Source organism: Onychostoma macrolepis, chromosome 05, assembly GCF_012432095.1.
Source record: "Onychostoma macrolepis isolate SWU-2019 chromosome 05, ASM1243209v1, whole genome shotgun sequence".
Classification (NCBI taxonomy): Eukaryota; Metazoa; Chordata; class Actinopteri; order Cypriniformes; family Cyprinidae; genus Onychostoma; species Onychostoma macrolepis.
The window spans coordinates 23797769-23816715 of record NC_081159.1 but is presented as its reverse complement, the minus strand read 5'-3'; the positions used below and the strand labels follow the sequence as shown (position 1 = coordinate 23816715).

Here is an 18947-nt window from a genome sequence, read left to right as displayed (position 1 = left end):
AAAAATCTGAGCAATTTTCAGTGAATGAAAAGTTCACATGCAATAAAAGATCATGGCAGATTCTGCTTGTAAATTTATTAACAAACAAATATTCATGTTGTTGAAGAAAGTCTTTAACCTCAAATCCTTTAAATGTTTTTTAAGCTGGATAGAATAACGAAAGGTTTAGGGGTTCATTAAAATAAGACTGTAAAGTAAACACATAACTTTTAATTTGTACAGATTCCAATGTAGATTCATTACATTAGCACCCCCCCAAAAAAAAAGAAAAACTGAATATTTCTGTAATCATCCAACATTTTAAGAACTTGAACCTGCAAAAAGAAAAAAGGCAATCAGCATAACCAAACTTGCAAACCATTTAACAACAAGAAAAAGGAAACATTTTGACGAGTTAGGCTGTAGCTTTATTGAAATTTACCCCCTCCTCCAAAAAACACTTGCAAAATAACTTATGTAAAAAAAAAAAAAAAAAAGTTGGAATATGATTTTTTTTCTCCATCACATTTTTGTACCACCTTCAGTCAAAATTCATCTATGTAAGGACTTCCAAACATCTCAATTCAGGAAGCCCACAATACATCTTACATCATATACTGTATAAGGGTGATTAAATAGATCTGTAAGAAGTTTTACAGCAAACAGTACAGCAACGAGTAGTTTGATCTGAAAAAAAAAAAAGAATAAAATTCAATGCTTTTCATGTCATATTAAAAGCTAGCACTTTTACCACATGGCCCAAATATATCAGCAGCATGAGGTGTGCTCAAAGAAACATGTCAATGCACAAGCCAATGCACAGAAGCTGGAAACCAGTAACTGTAGTCCAATTACCCCTCCAAAAAAATCTGATGATTCCCAAAAAAAAAAAAAAACGAGCCCAGGAAGACTAATCAAGAGCAGAGTGACAGAACATGCTACTGTTCTCCATAAGAGAAGATGGCTGAGCCCATATTTCTATGTTTATTATGAAAGTTGATGGAGATAAAGTGATGTACATTCAGCATTTGAGATTGATCAAATTTGATCAGTTTTGGGTAAAATGAAGTGACTAATTTGCAACTGTGGAAGCGCAGGGAGTTGCACGTTCCCTGTGTGCTTAAACTAGAAAATAAAGAGAGCGATTGTGGAGATGTGAAGAAGGGGGTGTCTCTAGATCAGGTCAAAGAAATCTCTAGATCAAGTCGGCCACATTCATGGGCATCTCTTCTACGGTAGTGTTGTAGAAGGTCTCGATGTCCCGCAGAGTACGCTTGTCATCTTCTGTCACCATGTTGATGGCTACACCTTTCCTGCCAAAACGGCCTCCTCTACCAATCCTAAGAGTATAAAAGACGACGAAAATGTATCATTAGAAATAATAAAACAGCATTGAAAATAATGAATTTGCTTAAGTCAAGCTCAAGGTTAGAATGGTGTACCAAACACAAACCTATGAATGTAATTCTCGCGGTTAGTTGGCAAGTCATAGTTGATCACCAAAGACACCTGCTGCACATCAATACCTCTGGCCTATGAATGAGATGAAAGACATTTTCTTTTTTATTCCCAGTATTTTTCAATTCCAATATCAAAGGCTCACTTACTATATCTTACAATTGCTAGCATTTATTTATTTATTTCCAAACACCCTAGTTGTTTGGAATTTGCTTGGTGAGCTCATCAACAATGATAACATACATTAAATACATACACATACATAAATCCAACTATACATATATGTCCTATCAATTATAAGGAGCGAAATGCGGATGCATAGATACCAGAGGAATTAAGAGCATGAACAATCCTACAATAAGTACCGTTCAGAAAACGTGTAGACTTAGTTTTAATTGCTCTAAGGCATTTGCCTGAAGGAAGAGGCGTAAAGAGGTGTCTGGCTGGATGTAAGGGGTCTTTCAGGATTGTTAAACCTTTTTTCTGCAAACGTGAGACAAAGATCTCATCAATAGTGGGAAGATCACAACCGATCATTTTTGAAGCAGCCCGAGTGATATTACAAATCTGACTTTTCTGCTGTACTGTGGAGCTACCAAACCATACTATAAGTGAGAAAGTCAGCACGCTTTCAATCACAGCTCTATAAAAATTTAACATACCGACTTTAGATACACCAAACTTTTTAAGCTGTCTTAAGAAAAAAAAGCCTTTGATGGGATTTTTTCACAATGCCTCTTAGGTTGTCGTCCCACTTTAATGTTGCAGAGATGGTAGTCCCGGGAAACTTTAAACATTGAACATTTTCAATGTCCTGACCATTAATAGTCAATGGCAAGACAGCATTTTTCCTCCGTCGGAAATCAAACACCATTTCCTTTGTTTTTAGGACATTCAACTTCAGATTATGAGTACAACTCCATTCAAACAGTGTAGACGCCTCCCTTCTATAGTCTGATTCATTATTATCTGTTATTAAACCAATCAATGTAGTATCATCTGCAAACTTAAAAATTTGCACTGATTTACAATGTGAAACACAATCATTAGTGTACACAGAGTACAATAATGGTGACAGTACACATCCTTGTGGGGCCCCCACACTTAATTGTCTTAAGACTTGAGAATGTATTATTAATTTTAACTTAATTTTAAATTTTATTTATATTTAACTTTTTTTTTGTCGTGTGCAGCTTGATAAAGCTATGGGGAAGGACAGAATGACCCATCCATAGCAGGATACACACTATTTTTTATTCCAGATACTATAATTACCCCAAAGCACTAGAGGGTACTAAGGAGTCAGGGAAGTCTGGCAACCTCATCTGCTATATGAACCCGATTTTAATAGAATTCATTCCATTAGGAGAACACTGATGTATTTGCTCACCAGCAGATCTGTGGTAATAAGGACACGGCTAGAACCAGAGCGAAACTCCCTCATAATCAGGTCACGGTCCTTTTGGTCCATGTCTCCATGCTGACAAATATAACACACATTGCCTGATTACCACACAGCACACTATATAATTCATTATTCACATTTACATTTAAAGTATTCATTAGACAGAAAATTATATATAGGAGCACATATCAGACCATCAGTGTGTAGAATGAATACAAAAATGCACAGCGCAAAAGTTAAAGTGCCCCTATTATGCCATTTCCAATATTGCCTTTCATGCAGTGTGTAATGTAGCTGTATGTGAATGTAAACGATCTGCAAAGTTGTAAATCCGAAAGTGCACGATAAATAAAGTTGTCTCCCAAAATAAAGAATCGACTCTATACAGCCTTAAAGAGTCGTTAGTAATTCGATTCCCACTTCCATGATGGCTACACGTCACGGGGTAACACATTTGCTGTGTTCTACATTGGCCGGCCGCAAAAACGTCATTTTACTGACGACTGCTTCTCTAATCTCGGGGAGTTCAGCGCGGGATACACAAAACGCTTGCCCTTGAAAGATGGTTCAGTACCTAGTTTATTTGGACCAGCGGCTCTCACTTACCATTTATATGATAAATAATAGATGCTTGTATTTCCATTGAGCGTTCAAATTACAGAACTATGGCAATGGGCCTATCGTTTCTGACGCACTGTACGCGGTAGACCAATCACAACAGACTGGGCCATCTGACCAATCAGAGCAGAGTAGGCTCACGGAAAGGAGGGGTTTAGAAAGACTGAATCTTAGAACTGCTTCGAACGCTGGAAAATGAGGTGATATTAAACGCATATTTTGAGAAAACAAAAGCGTTTTTTCACCTTGCAGCATGTAAACCTATTGTAGGAGACTACCAAAACAATATTAGGAGCCTTAAAAATGGTATAATAGGGGTACTTTAAATAAATAAATTAATACATTTAAAGCGATAATTCACCCAAAAATGAAAATTTTGTCTTTTACTCATTGTCATGTCGTTTCAAATCTGTTATGCATTATATGCCTTTTCTGCTGAACACACTTTCTTCTGTGGAATACAAAATATGATATTTTGAAGAATGTTGATAACCAAACAGTTTTGGTTTCGGTATTGTTTGTTTGAACGATGGAAGTCAGCGGGAACCAAAATGGTTTACTTATTAAAACAATCAAAATCGACAATCAAAAATTAAAAATAAGAAAATAAATAAATATATACATCTCTCTCTCTCTCTGATAGTGATCCCAACGATACTGGTTCCAGTTATAGTTGCGGTGTGGCACTTTAAGTATTTACCAGAGCTGAGACAGTGAAGTCCCTGGCATGCATCTTCTCTGTGAGCCAGTCTACTTTCCGGCGTGTGTTAATGAAGATCACCGCCTGAGTGATGGTCAGAGTCTCGTAGAGATCACACAGAGTGTCCAGCTTCCATTCCTGACAAAAACACATACAAACCAACACGATGACCTGTTAACAGCCATTAGTCAAAATCAATGCATATGAACACTCGTGTCCTTTTAAAAACTCTGATAAATTCTGAATGTAATTCATGCATTTCTGCTATTATCGCTTTGCATAAAAGCACCGCAAGATCGGACAGTTGTCAGCACTGTACCTCTTTTTCAACGTTGATGTAGAACTGACGAATACCCTCAAGGGTGAGCTCCTCTTTCTTCACCAGGATACGCACTGGTTCTCGCATAAACTTGGTAGTGACATCCAGCACCTCCGCAGGCATGGTGGCTGACAGCAGCACCACCTGGAGGAAAGACGGCGCAACAACATGCCGAGGCCTACTCGCATTTATAAACAAACACATAAGCACATGATATGACCCCTTAAACAAAGCTGGGTCTCCTAAAAAGCTATTGTTACTGGTATTAATGGAACTGATGTGGACTCAACAGAAGCAACAAAAATCCAGATTTCAATGCCATTTGTGTTTGTTTGTTCTTGTTTCTGCTTTGGCAAAAGCATATTCTAATATACACTAATGCAATTAAGCTTGGGAAATATTCAGCCTGGTAACAGCCCATACAGGAAATTCAGTCCGTTTCACAGCCTAACCTGTATGCTAGTAGTGAGTTTCTGGAAAATCTCGTAGATCTGGTCCTTGAAACCACGACTCAGCATCTCATCCGCTTCATCCAGCACAAACATTTTAATGTACTTAGAAGCTAGAAGAGGGGTTAACACAAAAAGATTAGAGTAAATGACATAACACAAAAATAACATGCAATAAAATAAATAAACAAGGTCTGGATTCACAAGATATATTTAAGTGAAGTTCTTCAAAAATTCTAATAAAGTTCTCAAATATTTTCTTAAAAACAGCTTTAGGAAGACATGATGAAAAAAATGATATAATTATACAGTTATAAAATGACGTAATGATGTAATTATCAAATTAAAAATTTTTATACTTAAAGCTGCAGTCCGTAACTTTTTTTGGTTAAAAATGATCCAAAGTCGATATCTGAGCAAGTACATAACGAGCCAGTGTTCAAAACTATCACCTTACTTTAGCCCGATTCACAACGGTAAGCTTATAATAATGTTTTCTAATTTGAGTGGTACGAGTAGGTTTTCGTGGGAAATTCGAGCATGGCACTGCGTCATTACGTCACGTCTGTAAACATAAAGAAGGCTACTAGGCTATCGCATGTGAGGATCCTGCAGATGGTGGATCGTTAGCCTTTTCTCACAGCAGCTAGAATAATTAAATTATCATTCTGATGGCGGATTGCAATTCAGAAAGGATTGTGTGTTTATGAAAAGTGAATGAAATTAAATTATATTCCAATTTTAAATTTGATTCTGGTTACAGACAGCCTGGCATTACACAAGATTTGTATTTTAAAGAAAACCCGTTCGAAGGGAACATAGTTTGCTTTTTGGGTTAAAAGAATTTCTTAAAGGGGTCATCGGATGCCCATTTTCCACAAGTTGATATGATTCTTTAGGGTCTTAATGAAGAGTCTATAACATACTTTGGTTAAGATTTCTCAATGGTTGTGTAAAAAACACTTTTTACCCTGTCAAAATCAGCTCTGTTTTCAGCAAGCCATTTTTTTAGTCCGTGTTGCTTTAAATGTTAATGACTCTGCTGACCCCGCCCCTCTCTTCCATGGAGTGACTTGCAGACTGTAAACTTCAGCCGCGAAACTGGCTAACCATAGACATAATAAATACTTTTTTTTATTATGTCTATGTGGCTAACTAGCACATTATTAAGAAAGGCGATTTGCAAAGATTCATAAAAAACCCTTATACTCACTTCTTCTGTAGATGGCCACCGCTCATGTACCACTGTAGATGAAGCTGGATCACGAATGATTCGCGCAAACAGACGCATTTAGGCAGATCAGGGATTGGCGCATTCCCTTCAAAACGAAAGTAACCTTAATCCTCTGCATCTTCAGCGGCTCAGATGTTGGGAGTAAATGATGACTGCTCATTATTACATCCAACAACAAAGCATCTCAATCGTTTAATCTGAGACATCTTGTCTTCCCCTGCACCGGAGTCGACACAATGGCGGTCAGACTGTTTACAGCTCACTCAGTTCACTCAGCTCACTCAGGGCGGGTCTAAGGAAAGACGGCTTGTCAATCAACTATTGTGGGAGGGGCCTGTACAGAACAGCCTGATTTGAGAAAGGGGATTTTAAAATAGGGATTTAAAAAAAACACACACTTCCAACACACATTTATGTTCAAACAACTTGTAAAGTGAATTTTGCATCCAATGGCCCCTTTAATATGAAATTCGAATGGTATGACAATTAGAGATTAGACTGCACAGAAATTGAAATCTACACGTTGATGCACACTATACTCACAGTCATGCAACACTGATGTTGTTAACATTAATAATTTGAGAATAAAGTATAACAATAATAATAATAATATGCACGATTAGATGTGATGAGCCAACCGATCGTTAGATTTAATCACCATTGGTAGTGTGATTTATGGTAATGCTTTTTTCCTCAGTTGGGCAGAACAAACATGGCAGACTTGTTACTTGCTTGTTCAATTGACAATATAAGGTGAAAATTGTTATTTGGGTCATATATTCCAAGACGTAGGCTAGAATCTGTGATTGTGAAGTACAGCTACACATTCACCTCAAAACTTTAGATTCATCCGCACTGAAGCCGTGCCGGAGCACAGCCCACGCAAGCAAGATAATTTCGCACACGGCTGTAATTCCAGGTTTTCAAACAGAGATGGCGACAAAGAGGCAAAACTTACGGACTGATGCTTTAAATACATTTTGCTTAGTAGTTACTTAACTCCGAATTCAGCAAAAAGTCATGTCATGCATAATCATGACAGATCATCGTTCACATTAATAAAACACTAGGTATAAAAATATTAAGCATTACATTATTGATCTATATTTTAACAACACAGTTCAATTAAACATCCTAGCTTTTAAGACAAGTTGGAGGTTATAATAACTTTAAGAGGATTATTAGGAACATTCTTTTCAGGAATTTTGAGTAAAAAAAAAAAGAAGAAGAAAAGAAAAAAGATAAGAAAATGTTTAAGAAATCTGTTTAAAAAAATCTTAACTTTACTGTTAAGTTATAAAATAAATTATTCTTAGAACTTTTTTGTGAATCCCAGCACTAGATCTCTCACAATACTGAGTACTCACAGAGGAACTTTCGATTAAGCATGTCGTAGACACGACCTGGGGTTCCCACTACAATATGCGGTGCCTCTGCCTGCAGCTTTTGGACCTCATTGCGCACATTAGTCCCACCGATGCAGGCATGGCACGTCGCACCCATATAGTCTCCAAGAGCCAGAATCACTTTCTGGATCTGTATGGACAAAGAAAATCAAGAGTTATGCAACTTCAAGACATTTTTATCACAAAAAGCACAAAGGTCTGTATTTGCATTGATGGCAAGTGCGCCTCTGTTTTGGCTGGGTTTTTAAATTACTTTACACAATACTACATACTAGCTTTCCATTTCCAAGTAAGCACTTCCATTTTATAATAATGTATTTACTCACAAACACAACTGAAATCTCTCCCGTACCCAAAACATCATACAGTCGTACCCAAAAGCAGTGAGCACAGAGACGGCACTAACCTGCTGAGCCAATTCACGGGTGGGTGCCAGAACCAAGGCCTGAGAACCTTTTAGCTCTATGTCAATCTGCTGCAGGATAGAGATGGCAAAGGTGGCAGTCTTGCCCGTACCCGACTGAGCCTGTGCAATGACATCATATCCTAGTGTGGGGAAAAACAAAAGGCCAGATAATGAGCTCTAACTGATAGAAACAGGGTGTTCTTCTTCAAGCATGCAAAGATGGGCAATGGCAGCCTAAAGAGGGGTCTCAAAACAGACAAAAAGCACATACCCCTGTTGTGCCAGTCTTTAAATCTGTTTTCTAGAAGCGTATATACTCCAGTGGTGCCACACGTTGCCTGTCCGTGGCACCCATCTATGACTCTAGAGGCAGTTGAAAATCCTGGCTGTGCCAATCCCATAGTTTTCCATTAAATTACATTATATTATATTTCAGCTCACACTTTCTCTGTCTTTTTTTCCCTAACACTGAACTACAAACTCATCAACGCAACTTTGTTCAGTGAACTTTTGCCTGTTTGGTGAACAGATGAACTGTTTTAGACTGTCATCTTCAACTGAATGTGACGTGTCCGGTGTGCAATACTTGTAAGTTGTATTATGTGCCCAAAAGCTCATTCAGAGAAGGTGAAAATATAATAGAGCATCCGATAAATAAGGGCTGCTTCAGTAATTAGTTTTAAATACAATCTAATTACAATCTTATATATACTTAAAGGTATCTTACCCTTGATACAAGGGAGAATAGCCCTTTGCTGGATGGCAGAGGGCTTCTCAAAACCATAAGCATAGATTCCCCTGAGAAGAGTCTCACGCAGGTTCATGTCATCAAAGCTGTCCACGATCTCATGCCAGTTACTCTGCAATTACAGGGAAAAGAATAATTAGATGATGATTAAGATACAGAAGACCACAGACAAGCTAATCTTTACTCCATCTCGCTCTGAAAAGAAAGGATTTGCTATTTGTCACTCAATGTATTATGCATAAAGGATAACAGGTTGGCAGGGAATTGCTGACCCCCACAGTGAGGACAAGACAGTGAAAACAACTGACAGCACATTCAGTGCCAACCTGCTTCTCACAGCTGTGCCAAGAGAGACATGCAGGGGAAATATATATATATATATATATATATATATATATCACACATACACACAGTGTGTATGTAAAATAGTTAATTGTGAAAAATTGTTATGAACTCACTTCAATGACTCCATCTGGCTCCATGCCCTCGGGGCCATTGTCTCTAGGTCTGCAAAAGAATTAGCACCATACAGTTATTCATGACAGACAGATAGATATTGTATTGATTTATCAATGGAAACTATGCTGCAATAGCAGAAAAACAGCACTGTAAGGTCAACAGGGCAATGTAACATATTACAGGAATAAATGAGCACATTATACACTAATATTCTTTATATAGACGTTATGCACTAATATTCTATAAAGATGTCATATATTATGACTGTCAAACAAATAAGAAAACAAAACAGATTTCATCTACTATTTTAAGGCAATTTGACATTAAATTAATAACTGTAAATCGGTTTCCATATACAGTTTTATACAGAAAATGTATTTAACAGAGAAAATCAGCAGAACACTTTTAAGTAACTGAGCAAAATTAATGAATGAATGAATGGAAGAAAAACAAGCTTTACTCGGGGCCACTAATGGGTTATGTGTCAAGTAGTTTAAATCGATTGGATTGAACACGTTAACTTCATATAACAACAAATCGTTCGCGATCTAAATCATAATTTTGAGCCGCTCGAACAGGAGAGATCGTTCAACGTCAACGTCAATAACCTCCAGCAGGCCTGGCTGCTAAGCGCTCATATGCTAACACCAGTGGGGTTTTACTACTCATTTACGACATTCAAGATCAGCAACCACGAGCTACTTTCAACCGCATCTAGAAGCGGGATTACTTTATCGACTGACAACATGTATGCATATGATTTTTAATTCACAAACAAATACGTTACGATCGTTAAATTCCGTCTGCCCTACCTCCCTTCATATTCTGCCGACATTATCACAAAGGGCGAGCACACCGCGAAAATGTTTTATATAGTTTAACACGGGTTTCTTACTAAAATTGTGATTGCAGCATTCGACCATCAGTCAGAATATGGCCCGCCCTTCGCATATTCTCATTGGATAATACAGACGTCACTCAACAAATGGTAGCCGCCTCTGTCACGTCACTCCTGCCCTAGCTTACATGTAATTGGACCGAAGCTAAACCTCAAAATATCATTCGCTTGGCCTACAGTGGCGTAGATCGGCGTCCATAGATTTCCAGGTATGGTCATTGTGTATTGAGCACTGTGAACGAGAAGTTTGCTATTACACAGAAACACTTGGTTTTGTTGTTGACATATTTATTTTGTATGCTAAATTTCACAGTAACTAGAAATTCACACTTAATCTCCATGATCCAGATTGCAATTTTACCGACCTTTAAATATAAGTATGTAATTTGACAGTTTCCCCTGTAATTAAGCATTAAGCATAAATATCTTTTAAGAAGTGTTATTGTTATCGCCTTTTTAATTTATCATACTTTGGAAGTTTTATTTTAATATTAAATTTTGTTTTGTTTTTATTTTGATATGCATTAAAAAGGTACGGTTGCTGCTGTGCCGACTAATATACTGTAAGAGTACACTCAACACAACACAACTGTTTGTTTGTGTTTTTATTTTTTGATCCAAGCACAGAAATTTAGCAAGTTTAGCCTGTCCACCAAACTATTTTTTTTTTTATAGTTAGTTAGCTGCTGTATTTATAGTCACCACATTACACACTACTACACAAGAACAGTAACATTATGACTAATGCACAAATTGATGAGGCTCAGTTATTTTCTTAATTTTTATTAGTACATCTTACAACAACGTATGCATCTCAAAAGATATAAAACAGTTTAATTTACAGCTGCTCTTTTTTCATCTCCATAGTTTTGCATCTTAAATCGCACAGGTACATAACAACAGACAAACAATATTGAACAAACAAAACTGCTCATATAGTGTTGTGGTCCGCATTGACTCTCAGTAAATGAATATCGCATTACATTTTTAAAATGTCTGCAAGTCTCCTCCCTCACCAGTCGATGGTATTACCTTTAACATACAAGTTACTGACATCAAGATCATGAAAAATAAAAAATAGAATTGCCAACAAAATGGCGGCACCTAATGAACGGTTTACTGAGGTCAGCTCCCCCTCCCACTTCTAGAAAACAACTCCTCTTGCGTTTTGATCTGAGCAAACAAACAACTGGGCCGAACAGAGTATGGCATTCACCAAGTCAAAATACAAAGTCATTGAACGAAAAGAGGGTTAAAAACGTTTGCACGTTTCCCACCTAAATGCTGTCTGGACTTGGAGCTTATTTAGAAGTGTAAGATGTCACGGTCTCACAGAGACAGTTTACAGTGACACAGTTCTTTGTACATTTGTCTCCGTAGCTTGGGCATATCCTGCTGACCGAAGCTGAAAGGCTGTTCCAGGGCCAGGCACTTACAGTACTGGAGAACAACGATAAGAAGAGTGAACATGCGAGTAAAATCAAGTGTTAAAATAACACAGAGAATATAAAATACAAAAACAAAACTTGACTAATGAGGGAAAAAAATGCTAACCTGAAGGACAAAAGCTCCACAATCACTGTCATTGTTCTGCCTTGCCACATTCTAAAACATTCCAAGGACAGAAGAGTCAACAGCACATACACAACATGGCTTTTCCACTCTCTTTTATTCCTCATTTCTCTCATACTTTCGCTAACGCACATAACACGCACATCAAATTCACCTTTCACCCTACCATTTTGAAAAAGCCTTTCCACCCTGTGTAAAACTCCTTCTGTTCTCTCTTGATTGCCTCTGCTTGCAGGTATTTGGCAATGTGCTGTAAAACAAAAAGACAGGCTAAGAAATTGTTCAAGGAGCGTAGCCATTTAAATAGCATCATTAGAACAAACAACACCTACTTTGGGGCAACGACGGTTGAGGGTCCTCTGGGAATCGAAATATGTGATGCTACGCTGAGGAACATTCACACACACTAATGACCAGTGTACTTCCAGATGAATAGGGATCAATAAGAACTTCTTCTGGAAAATATCAACCTAATGGGGACATTTACAGTGAAATAAATGTAGTACTGCAATGATGTTGTATTCACCTTACTTTAAAAAAATAAATAAAATTGGGATTAGAATAGAAATGATCTATTAGCAATTTATCAGCTTAACTTTACAGTCCTAAATGTGTAAGTGTTAATAAAAGAGATATAAAAGACAAAATCCTGCCCCATCGCTCCCCAGTACTGACATTTTTTGTCCACCGTTTGACCCCGTCGTAACCTTTCGTGCGAAGTTTGTCATAAAAGAAGCTGTTGAAAAAGTGGACCTGTAAGTTAAAAAAACCAAACATGGTGAGACTGTGAGAGAGTGAATGAGAACTAATTCACATACTGTTTTCATAGTCATTTAACTGTCTGACACACGTTCATATAATGGTTTTGGCATGAGTAAATTCCCTTGTGCTCATGAGTAAATGTGTGTGTGTGCGCGTTTTTCCTACCTTTTCAGGAGCAGCATCCATGACCAAATCCCCATACATGTTCATGACCTGGGTGACGCAGTGAGTTACAAACGTAAGAGAGAGAGCTAACTCAGCACAATCACAGAACAAGGGCCCCCCATTCATCAAATAAAAGAGTCATAACTGTGGATATCTTCTGTATACAACTCTGACAAACTGATGTAAAAGACAGTGCCATAATAGTAACAAAAGTACTGTGAGAGTTACGAATTTGACCAACTACAATGAAAGAGACATGAACAAAAATATTGGGTCTCATTCAGTTATTAAAGTGTTATTAAATGTGCCAAAAAGGTTCCACACACAATGTCTAGTGGATTCAAAACAGGTGGGTATAGACATAATTATTTATTACCCTTCTTTTAATATATGTTGATGAATCTGAAATATGCTAAATTATCAATAAATAAATAAATGAAAACAAAGCACAATCACGTTTGCACAACGTGACCCATTCTTAAAGTCAAGTGTGTCATATTTATAGGATTTATATGGTTACAAAAGATTTCTATTTTAAATGTTCTTTTGAACTTTCAGTTAATCAATGAATCTTGTAAAAAATGTTTACACAAAACTATTTTCAACATCGATAATAAGAAATGTTTCCTGAGTGCCTAATTAGCATATTAGAGTGATTTCTGAAGGATCACGTGACACTGAAGACAGGAGAAATGATGCTGAAAAATCAGCTTTGCTTCACAGGAATAAATTACATTTTACAATGTATTCAAACAGAAAACAGTTATGTTAAATTGTAATATTATTTCACAATATTACAGATTGTATTGTATGTTTGATCAAATAAAAGCAGCCTTGGCAAATATGAGAGACTTTTAAAAACTTTTGAAGGATAGTGTATGCCTATACAGGATCAGACTGTGATGTTATAAAATAAGAAAGACTTATTGTAGGGTCACAATTTGAGTTGCTTCTGAATTTTATCCCAAATATAGAAAAACCTTATACATATGTACATATGATTAGTGAATGTGGCCCAATATTAATATAACATTAATAATTACAAATTATTTTTAACCAAGAGGCCCACCTGATCATTGAGCCAGTTCTGACCATAAAGTGTGCTCAGATCATCCATGGTGAGGACGTGACGCTTGTAATTTACACGAAACCCCCGCATCACTGCACTTCCGGACATGCGCTGGTAGGACTGCATTAAATGTTGCACCATTAACTTCCTGTAAACAGGCGCAAGTTAAAATGGTATACAAATTGAGACTTCACAGTCAAGTCTTTCATCAATGTGGCCTTTTAAATATCAAGATTCAATAAGCCTTGTAACTGGTATGAGCCAGCTCTGACCTTTGAGGACTTGAAAAGCTCTCGTTAAAGATCTCCTGAAGCTTCTCCACCACCTCATCCACATGGATGGGAATCAAACTCCCATACTGCTGGAGAAACTCGTCCAGAATACCTGAGAAAGAGGAGGAGTGAGAGAAGAATAACCAAACTACATATCCTATGTTCCTGCTACATGTTTAGGAAAAATGATATGTTGTACCTTGTACACAAGAGATGTGTTCGCTGCTAAGCTGATTCTGTGGGGAGGACTTTTCCCGTTGAGACTGTACAGTAGCAGGGGAGGCCCGTCCCTCCCTGTCCCCCATGATTGCACCATGGATACCATCCCTTCCTTTCGGAATCCCATTTGTGCTACAGGAGCCTAGGAAATCAATAGGGGTCATTAATAGCCAAGGAGGAGGATAAATGAACAGATGTCACAAGTTGGAATGCTTTGCCAGTCATTTACCGTAGCTCACCTTTGCTAAACAATAAAATAAGAAATATTAAAAGAAATCCATTAATTGTTTATTTATATTTAAAAATGTTAATTATTTTAATTAAATTATCTTTAGCGGCACAAATAGCACTATTTTAAATTATATTTTAATGCATAGAAAAATGTTCAAACTGAAAAACTTATTTAAAAATAGTCAGGTATCACATGCTAAACAATTACAGGGATAGCTCACCCAAAAATTCTGTCATTAATTCCTCACCCTCATGTCGTTCCAAACCCGTAAGACCTTTGTTAATCTTTGGAACACAAATTAAGATATTTTTTGATGAAATTCAAGAGCTTTCTGACCCTGCATAGACAGCAATGGAACTGAAATGGTCCATGTGACATAAGTGGTTCAACCGTAATTTTACAAAGCTACGAGAATACTTTTTGTGAGCAAAGAAAACAAAAATAACAACTTTATTAAACAATTCTTCCCTTTCGCGTCACCTTCCACTACCATGAACTGTTGCTGTCTGGTCGACGCTACAGAGCTCTGAGCACCAGAACGGTCAGGGACAGGAACAGTTTCTTCCCTCAGGCAATCCATGTCATGAACAGTTGACAATAAACGTGGAAAACACAACACTATTATACATTATTTACTTAACACACATACTTATTTACATTTCAAATTTGCACATATCATACCTGTACATACATAATTGGCTATATTATTGTGTTTTTGCTATTTTGTACATTGTCTATTTTGTATATTTATATATTATTCTTTTTATTATCTGTGTTCTGTCCTTTCATTCTGTTACACTGTGGAGCTTCTGTCACTATAACAAATTCCTCGTATGTGTAAACATACCTGGCAATAAAACTCATTCTCATTCATTCTCTCATTATTGAGAGTGACATGACGCATGTTGAATAAAGTCGTTATTTTTTGTTTTGTTTGTGCAAAAAAAGTATTTTTGTAGCTTTGTAAAATTACGTTTGAACCACTGATGTCACATGGACTATTTTAACGCGTCAGATGTGTTGCTGTCTATGCAGGGTCACAAAGCCCTTGGATTTCATCAAAAGTATCTTAATTTGTGTTTCGAAAATGAACGAAGGAGTTACAGGTTTGGAACGACATGAGAGTAAGTAATAAATTCTAGAATTTGAATGACATTTTAGGGTGAACTAACCCTTTAATCTTATCAGCTCTTTTAAACAAGCTGCAAAGACTAACTTGTTTTCCAAAATTATACCACAAATATAAATTAGAGAGTTCATACTCACCAGATAAATCAGCTTCTCTCTCCTCTGTTGTCCCCAAAAGTCCTTCTGGGTCTCCATTTAACAATGAATTGCCAGGCGGTCTCTGGAAAAGTCGACTGCCAGAGTGGCGGCGTCTGTGACATCTGCGTACCCTCCTGTATCCCATAGTTCCTGCCCATTTGGCTCGCTGACGCCAAGTTCTCCACTGCTGGGCCAAACGGTAGCGAACGCTCAAACACCTCTGGCCCTGATACCGCAACCGGGCTAGCTTCCTCTCTTTGAGCGAACTGGGGCTAGTCTGGGCCAAGCAGAGGGTAAAGTCATCTGTAACACTGACATCCATTTCCACTAGCTTTGAGTGCTCTGGCGAGCCCCACTCCTCATCGTCACCTTTATCATTACACTGCAAACCACCCTCGGCTTTCCTGTCCACCAGATCCTCTTCACTCTCCATCTCCACATTTTCCTCCTCGTCCTTCACCTCACGGACAGTATAGTCTGCACCCCACATTCTGACGTCCTCCTCTCTGCGCCCCAGTTTGAAGTGGGCTGGGCTCGGGGCATGTTGGGCCATGGCTGGATTCATTAAATGGCCACCTCCTATGGCACCCCCCCCCACCCCCAGCGCCCTCCTGCCCTGCGGTCAGCGTCAGCTCATTGGACCAGTGTGTTTGAGCCAGGCTGCTGCCACTGTCTCTCATGATCCAGGAGCACCCTGCAACCTGCGCCAGCCTGCCTCCTCGCTAATGCGTGACAGAAAACATGACAATTGTCAGAGCAAAGAACCAACATAATGCTTAATGCAAAAAATATAGAACGCAAGCACATTCAGTGACCTGAAACGTGAATAAACTCTAGTTGTCATTTGAGATACGAATATTAGCAAGATCAGCAATATTATTTTTTGTGCATTTTAACTGGTTTCTTTCAAGTCTTTGTGCTGAAAAAAAGCACAATTAGCAACAGTCCACTTGACCAAACTAACAACAACCAGAGAATAACAACAAACACCAAGCTAGTTAAAAAAAAAACAGACTTGTATATGAAAAGGGTCTAGTCTCAATGTGTTTAGTGTCACTAATCAGGTTCTTTTTGACCAAGTAGCCATTTTTAAAAGAATAGTTCAATCAAAAACTAAAATTCACTAATCTGCAAGTTGTTTCAAACCTGTATGAGTTTATTTCTTTATTCAGTGGCTACCATCAATTGTTTGATTGCCAACATTTTTCAAAATATCTTGAAACTCACAGGTTTGAAACAACAGATTAGATTTTAGCACAACATGTTTTTAAGTAGCACAGACGTGGATCAAGTAACACAGATTATTTGTTCACTTCAAGACTAGTAATGTGTGGTAACAAAGTAAATAAACTCAATTTCGATTTAATGTGGAAAAAATTTAATATATTTTAATAATACTAATAAAAAACTAATAAATAGTTCTAATTTTTTATTTCAATCAGGCCTTCCTTGAAAATATGTTTCATTGTAGGGCAGTTATTAGAGGATGGCCTTGGAGATTAAATTGCATTTCCAACTATTAACTAACTTATAACTATGTAACTAATGAGGTGTTATAATGTATCACAATACAAAAAATGCAAAAATATGTAATGTAGATAGTGATAATACGTACGGTGTATAGTTCACCCAAAATGACAGATTTAATTTATCATTAAATACAGTAAATGCAGAAGGTCACACATTTGAGCTTCCGTGTTTATTATTGTAGTGCACTGTATATATAATTATTAACACATTAAAACTAAAATAGATTAAAATGTTTAAAAGTATGTAGTCAGGGTCAGTGTTTTAACATAATTCTGTATTTTTAGTTAAGCAGAACCATGAACGCTTGTATTGCTTGTCACAGTTACTCTGTGCATGGAGAAGGACCAAGATCATTCATGGTGTAATACCAAGTTTTAATAAACAACACTTTTTATTAAGTGTTCATCATGTCTTAAGTAGTAATAATAAATACAGTTTTTACTATTTTGCCCTAGTTTAAAGCATCATGAGATCAGTATCGTCACGAGCGTATTGTTTAGCCCTATAGTGAAGAGTTAAGTTTCTGTGTAGCTATCTCAGTCATTTGTTATTGACAGTAATACCGACAATGTATTCATTTAAACGTTTACGTAAAATTACTTTACCTTTTAATGTTATTTACATTCAACATAACATGTATGTGGCTGTATTTTATCCATGCAGTTGTCAGTGTTCAGTCAAGAAGCGTCAGAGCCGGTGCAGCGGAGATAAACTCGTGCACGACGCGCTTTGTTCCGCTCTTTTACTCTGAATTATGTGAAAAGTGTGAAGTGGAACAGGCTGAGCCTCGCTAATACACCCGTCTGGTATTTGGCTAAAATTATATTTCAAGTTTTTAATAGAACAGAGCGCCACAAGCATTGGTCATGTAACGCATCATTCCAGCGGGCAAACCAAGCACCGATCACAAATAAACACTGCTTGGCCTCCGGTGTCGCGATGCAGAAAATGTGGGGTGTCGGCACCACCGATTACTCACCGTTTAACCGTAACCTCAAGCCAAAAGCTTTGGCGTTGTCTGCCAACGCAAAAAGCGGATAACTAAGTTTTGCAAGGATATAAAATGAAAGATAAAATAAAGGCTGATTTAAATCTTGGCTCATTCAATGAGAGCTGGCGCTTCTTTAGGGCGAAAACACTCTTCTTCCGCCGCGTCTCTATGACGTCACGTCGGTGTATGCAGTGGACAGGAACATGAACTGCATCTGAAAATAGTTTATTTCCAACACAATACGACCCAATAACGCTATTTTAAATGTTTCCTCAAGCACATTTTTAAATAATTTTCTCAGAAATTAGTCATCAACACCCCCCTCAAACGCAACACTAAAAAGAGTAGGCTAAATAAAACATTAGCTACCAAATTATGTGTATAAATTGAAATATTCACAGATATTGTTCAAAATGAATTGTGACAATTGAATATTAAATGTCAAGTGTAATTTATGTTCTTGACTGATAAATTGTACAACATTTATGCAGAGCACCTCAGTTCTAAAAAAACTTAATTCTCCACTGTGAGCGTCTTTGAAATTATGTTTAATTTTTATCTCAGGTGCCATTAAGCCTTGAATGCATGGCATCAGAGGAGATCTGTTTAAAATCACATCAATGTTAAGCTGTTCAGGTTGTTACATTCAAACCTGAAAATCTGGAGGCTTATAAATTATGTAGGCTGCCACTAAATTGGTGAATTGTCAATCAGCTCTCTAGTGGCAGACAACTGCTGAAAATGGCATGGTTTAATCTTTATGTTCGCCATTCCTGGATATGTGCTATTT

General features: G+C 37.4%; 2 protein-coding genes across 2 annotated transcripts; both read right to left on the bottom strand.

Annotated features, from left to right (window-relative positions):
* Positions 1–669: 669 nt before the first annotated feature.
* On the bottom strand, positions 670–10099 carry eif4a1b (eukaryotic translation initiation factor 4A1B). The gene is made up of 11 exons (XM_058776877.1): positions 9994–10099; positions 9181–9229; positions 8702–8834; positions 7975–8114; positions 7530–7698; positions 4932–5041; positions 4480–4623; positions 4161–4298; positions 2828–2917; positions 1433–1512; positions 670–1319 (listed from the first exon to the last, which is right to left on the bottom strand). The coding sequence occupies exons 1-11, from the start codon at positions 10014–10016 to the stop codon at positions 1175–1177; spliced, it is 1221 nt and encodes a 406-aa protein (XP_058632860.1). The 5' UTR covers positions 10017–10099; the 3' UTR covers positions 670–1174.
* Positions 10100–10846: 747 nt separating this feature from the next.
* senp3a (SUMO specific peptidase 3a) lies at positions 10847–18345 on the bottom strand. Its single transcript, XM_058776873.1, is given in 12 exon segments — positions 10847–11519; positions 11634–11684; positions 11818–11901; positions 11984–12121; positions 12327–12404; positions 12579–12626; positions 13648–13795; positions 13920–14031; positions 14119–14280; positions 15637–16228; positions 16230–16358; positions 18146–18345. Coding segments are annotated over 11 exon segments (1611 nt in total). The 5' UTR covers positions 16317–16358; positions 18146–18345; the 3' UTR covers positions 10847–11408.
* Positions 18346–18947: the final 602 nt, after the last annotated feature.